At 52.8% G+C, this 5,939-nt stretch overlaps 1 protein-coding gene across 2 annotated transcripts; it reads left to right on the top strand.

Moving 5' to 3' along the window:
* The first annotated feature begins 932 nt into the window (after positions 1-932).
* IFI6 (interferon alpha inducible protein 6) lies at positions 933-4,966 on the top strand. 2 transcript variants are annotated; one of them, XM_086716172.1, is made up of 6 exons: positions 967-1,079; positions 1,333-1,425; positions 2,202-2,297; positions 2,638-2,724; positions 2,804-2,953; positions 4,744-4,966. In XM_086716172.1, coding segments are annotated over exons 2-6 (450 nt in total). In that variant the 5' UTR covers positions 967-1,079; positions 1,333-1,424; the 3' UTR covers positions 4,860-4,966. The 2 variants fall into 2 exon arrangements, with proteins under 2 accessions (XP_025768071.1, XP_086572298.1); XM_025912286.2 differs by lacking the exon at positions 1,333-1,425 and having other exon boundaries at positions 933-1,079.
* Positions 4,967-5,939: the final 973 nt, after the last annotated feature.

Raw genomic sequence — 5,939 nt, 5'->3', positions numbered from 1 at the left:
CCTCCAACTTGGGCTCCCTCTCAGCGAAGCTAATCTAGCAACTACCAACAAATAGCCAACGGTAGGGAGCAGTGTAGCAACAAAAGTCAGGGAGAGCAGCTAGCCATCTGGTGGCAGGTCAGTTATATCAGCACCCCGACCCGTTCCACTTTGGAGAAGGCGATGATTCATCCTTACTAGAACTGTTATGTACTTGGAGCGCCTGGGTGGCTCAGTCGGTTGGGTGGCTGACTTCAGCTTAGGTCATGATCTCATGGTTCCTGGGTTCGAGCCCTACGTCGGGCTCTGTGCTGATGGTTCGGTGCCTGGAGCCTGCTTTGGAATCTGTGACTCCCCCTCTCTCTCTGTCCCCTTCCCAGCTCATGCTCTGTCTCTGTCTCTCAAAAATAAATAAAACGTTAAAAAAATTTTTAGAATTGTTATGTACTCTAACCATAGGTTGCATTTCTTACCCATAGTGCTTCTACAGGCATTACTAACCAAAGGTTCAAAGAATACACGGAATGGAGTGATTTCATTTCCACAAGCTTTAATCTCTTCCTCTGCAGAATGAGGATTATAAACAATAGATACTTCACAGGACTGTTGTGGCATAGGAAAAAGATCACGTATATAGAGCATTTTACACAGGCCCTGGCATGCAGAAAGTTCCCAGTAAATGGTAGGCATAATTATGAATTGAATTGAATTGAATTGTGAAAGGCTTCTGCGCCCCAAGAGGAGCTGGTGTTCCGGCTTCACTAAGCCCAGCAGGACCATGGATTCCGCTCTAGCATGATCTGCTTTGAATACTCTCAGCTATTCAGAAAATCCCTGGCTTGAATTACATGTTTCTGTTAATGGATACGGTAGAGATTCTGTCACTGAGCAGAGCTGGAGGAAAAGAGAAAAGAAACTACAGAATGAGTGCAGGAAATGGAAAGTCTGACAAGGATTGGTTGGTTGCCTGGGGAGGAGAGGAGGCAGTCCAAATGTGATTATAAAAAGCCAGCCTTCAGCCCCAGAGCTATAACCTCACTGCTGTTCCCATCTACCATCAGGCTCCGGGAAGGAAGATTCCTCCTCTCCCCTCCTCCAAGGTAAACCCGAAAGCCAGGAAGTATGGATGTCAGCTGCCAAACCTCTGCCAGGCTTTCTGCCTGTGAGCCTTATGCCCCGAGAGCCACGATACCCATTCTTCAGGGAGGCTATACCCCTGGGTCCCTTGTAGTGCCCTGGGCTAAGACTGGTCTGAGGAGGTGGGTTGGGGTGCCAAACCCCAGACTCAGGTTATAGGCACCAAGGCAGCAGTCTACGGCCTTAACCCTGGCACTTCACTTCTTTGGGCTTTAGCTTGTCATCTGTAAAATGGAGATCAAGCTACCTTGCCTGCCCAAAGGACTGGACTGTGTCTGAAAGCCCTTTAGCGCAGGATCTAATGTGACAGTGAGTTTATCTTTGAGGGCAGATGAAGGTATCTGGCGTGGTTGTTAAAAGCGTGGGTTTGGGGGGGGCACTTGGGTGGCTCAGTCGGTTAAACTCAGACTTCGGCTCAGGTTAGTGAGTTCGAGCCCCGCATTAGGCTCTCGGCTGTCAACGCAGAGCCTGCTTGCCATCCTGTCTCCCTCTGTCTGCCCCTTCCCTCCCCTTTTTCTCAAAAATAAACATTTTTAAAAAGTGTGGGTTTGGACATTAGTCAAGTGTGGGTTTGAATCCTGACTGCCACTTCCTAGCTGGTCAGACTTAGGAATGTTACTTGACTTCACCCGGTTTCAACTTCCTTATCTATAACACATGGTTGAGAACAATGGCATGTATTTCAAGGGATTCTTACGGGTATAATTGACCTCGGGCCATAAAGTGGGAAGTCCTCAATATATGGGAGGTTGTTTTTAATTCAAGGAAAAGGCACTGAACGGACAAAGATCACATTGGAGGTGAGTTTGGGGGCATACGCCTTTTCCTATTCCGTGCTACGATGGAAAGAGCATGAGGTTTGAACTCGACAGTCTTGAGTGCTTGTCTAGGCGGCAACTATTTGCTGCGTGACTGTTGTTGGCACGAGGAAACCGAAAGCCCGCGGCTCCTCAAGGGGGTCCTGGGCTCAGTCCAGAGCACCTTGCTGCTTTTTATGGACTCCTCCACGAATAGAAAGGGAAAACAACCACGCGGGTCCAAAAGGACTCTGGAGACTCATCTCCCCACCCCCTTCTCTGGGCCAGTGACAAAGCCTGCGCGCGGCGCCATCATGCGGCGGAAGGCGGTATCGCTCTTCTTGTGCCACCTGCTACTCTTCGCCTGCGGCGGGGTGGAGGCAGGTAAGCATCCTGGCGCAAGGGAGGGCTGTGAGATAAACACACCGAGAGTTTCGGAAGCCCGGCGTAGACTTTCAGGAACCCTGGCTCCGGGACGAGAAGGGCTATGACAGTGGACAGCTCCAGGTCACTGTAGCCAGAGTCCCAGGTTCGACTCCTTACGTATCAATTCCTCCATTCCACCCAAGTGTGCTCAGTGCCACTTATGTGCCAGGCACCGCGCCTTGGATGAAGTCTCTTCCCTTCGGCGAGGCTCCCCGAAATGGAAGGATGGGGTGGTGTTGAGCACCAGGCACAGTACAGGGAACCCTGCTCCCCGTTCCACTCTGTCCCCTCCCGATAGGCAAAAGAAGACAGACAAAAGAAGAGCGCTCGGAGGACGGCGGCTCCGGGGTCTGGGGCGCCCTGACCTACATGGCTGTCGGAGGAGGTGGGTCCAGAGGGCGGAAAGCTCCGGAAGGTGGGGGCCCCTGCTGCGGGCGCTCCCTCACCGCCTCGCCTTCCTCCAGGGCTCCTGGCCGCGGGGCTGCCCGTTCTGGGCTTCACGAGCACGGGCATCGCCGCCAACTCTGTGGCCGCCTGGTTGATGAGCTGCTCCGCGGTGGCGAACGGGGGCGGTGTGCCCGCCGGGGGGCTGGTGGCCGTGCTGCAGAGCCTCGGTGAGTGGGCGACCGGGCCCGCGGGCGGGGATGCCAGGGCCAGGTGACTCTATGAGCCGGGTGTCCTTACCATCTCCGTTATGCAGTGGGGAAACCGAGGCAACGAGGGATTACGTAATTTACTCAAATGCTCCCCGTCAGTTGGCACCAAAGCCAGGATTCGAACCTACTCGGACTCCTCGCTCTTCGCCACCAAAGCGGGGTGCCTCACTGATGCTTTGGCCAGATCACAACAAGCCTCAGTTTCCTCATCTGTTAACAGGGATGACCATCCTCAGTGTAACGTTTTACGAATCTGCTCAAACTCAGAGAGCCAGAGTGGCAAAGAGAGGTGGCAGAGAGGGGCTGCCTGGCCGGGCGCAGTCGGTGGATATGCATCTCTTGATCCGGGGTTGTGAGTTCCAGCCCCACACTGGGTGTAGAGATTACCTAAAAATAAAATAAATCTTAGGGGTGCCTGGGTGGTTACGTCGGTTAAGTGTGGGGCTTCGGCTCAGGTCACCATCTGACCATTAGTTGGTTCCAGCCGCCCCTGTGGGGCTCTGTCCTGACAGCTCGGAGCCTGGAGCCTGCTTCAGGTTCTGTGTCTCCCTCTCTCTCTGCTCCTCTCCTGCTCATGCTCAATCTCTCTCTTTTAAAAATAAATAAACATTAAAAAAAAAAAAAAAAGAAAAGAGGAAAGAAAGGTGGAGTGACCCACTCAATTCAATCTCATACCAACCCTGGTCTTGAATTGTATTTCCTGAACACCATGAAAGGAAAAGCTACAGTTCAGAATGACCCTTCTAAAAGAATGTGCATTGGGGTGCCTGGCTGGCTCAGTCAAGGGATCATGAGACTCTTGATCTCGGGTCGGGAGTTTGAGGCCCACGTTGGGTATAGAGATCATCAAAAAATTTTTTTAATTAAAAAACATGTGCATTTACTTCTCTCTTTCTCTCCTCCACTCCTTTCTTTTTCATTGCTTCCTTCCATCTCTCTCTCTCTCTCTCTCTCTCTCTCTCTCTCTCTCTCTCCGAGGCCTCAAACTCTTGGAGAAAAGTTGCCCCTGACAGACTCCCCTCTGCCTTCCTGAACCTTCCATATGCTCTCAATTCTGGATGACAAAAGCTCAGAGAACCAGCCCAGAAGAATAGAGCCCTTCTCAGAGGGGGCAGAAGGGAAGCCACACCCCAACAGTGGGAGGTAGGGTGGGGGCAAGGCTAGGAACAGTCAGGTGCAGTAAGACTCTCGCACTCATGCACATCACAGGGTTGTGACCACGATGAAATCTCTTACTTGTGAACCCCCAGCCCCCACAGGGAGGTCTCCACAAAGGCGGCTGTTATTAGCATTATTAATAACACTGTGTGTTCACCACAGACGTGAAAAGATGAGCTGTTACCTGCGTATTTTTCTTTCTTTTTTTTTAATTTTTAGTTTTTAAACGTTTTTATTTATTTTTGGGATACAGCATGAGCAGGGGAGGGGCGGAGAGAGAGGGAGGCAGAGGATCTGAAGCCGGCTCTGCACTGACAGCAGAGAGCCCAATGAGGGCTCGAACTCACGAACCGTGAGATCGTGGCCTGAGCCAGGAGTGGATGCTTAACCGACTGAGCCACCCAGGCACCCCTGTGTATTTTTCTTCTATGGAACACGTCTCTGATTTGAGACGGCAAGTCAAGGGGGAAATAGGATTCACTTTGCAGAACTCCTGTCCCCTCTCGGGGCCTCTGTAATGGTTTCCAGACCTTTGGATTCCCAGGCCTCGTGCCTGGGCCCCAAGTGACCTGACTATATTTGCTTTACAGGGGCTAGTGGTGGCAGTGCCCTCATGGGCAAGATTGGTGCCTTTCTGGGCTACACTATCCACAGACACCTTGAAAACAGCCGGGAGAAGGAGGAGGAAGTGGAGGAGGAGGAGTAGGCGGAGGCTCCCAGGAAACCCTTCCTTCCAATTGTAGTCGAGAGCTTTCTGTCACGCTCATCAATGACCTAAGTGGAAAAAGCAGAATAAAATCCTGTCAGAAAACACTCTGTCGTTCTGTGAGTCTCCCAACAAGATCTGGCTCCAATTTGCCTCATCCACACACCTCCAAACCCCTTTCTCCCCTCAAGCCAACCGCAGCTCCCGGAACACCACCAGGTGGCTTTGTCTCTGGGCCTCAGCACATGCTGTTCTCTCTGCCTAGAATGTCCTTCTGAAGCTCGTAACCCAGCTCAGACATCCCCTCCTCTGGGATTCCTTCCCAGCAGAGCCTCCTGCCACAGCGTGAACACTCAGGCTCAATTTCACAGGGTGCCTGGGGAGGCAGAGCTCAGTCTGTTCTCAGTGGGAGAAGCTTCCAGCTACTTTTCTGACGAGGCAGAGACGGAGAAGCTGGATCTCCATTCTCTGAAGAAGTGCTAGGTGGAGAATATAGGCCAGACCTTTGCCTTGGGGAAGTGTGTGACAGCAGCTTTTCGAGGGACCTCGGCAAGGTCTCCTTCCCTCCAAGATAAAGTGGGATAAAGTGGACAGTTGGCATACGGAGGCTTTACACCCTCCGGGTGGGAAAGGAAGGCCAGACCAGACCTAGGGGGGAGATCTGAAGTTAGCGAGTCCTGTCCAGGGGAACCTGGGTGCCTGGACCCGGGTAGGGGGAGGCCAAAGAGGCCCTCGAAATGAAGTGGCAGTGAGGACAGAAGGGTCCCAGCCCTGGTTCTGGTTTATGAGTGGGCACACCAGCTGCCATGCCAGACTGGCCTCCCTGGGAGGTCCGCATCCCTGGGAAGCTGTCACGTGCGAACCACGACATCTTGTCACAAAAGGGCCATGTAAGCTGTCCTCAGGCCTCCCCCAGCTCGCCCCACTTATAACCCAGAAACTCGTCTTCAATTAGCAATGTGTGTGGGTGGGCGGGGAAGAGGTCCCCTCCTGTCTGCTCCTGCCCCCAGATCTAACGCCATCTGGGCAGATGGCAATTGTCTGCCCCAGCTGGCTTGCCCCAGGCCCCGAGAAGCACTG

Source organism: Puma concolor, chromosome C1 (assembly GCF_028749965.1).
Source record: "Puma concolor isolate L17-30 chromosome C1, mPumCon1.1.hap2, whole genome shotgun sequence".
NCBI classification, from domain to species: domain Eukaryota; kingdom Metazoa; phylum Chordata; class Mammalia; order Carnivora; family Felidae; genus Puma; species Puma concolor.
Note: the sequence above shows the minus strand (reverse complement) of the source record. Positions and strands in the feature narration are given on the sequence as shown.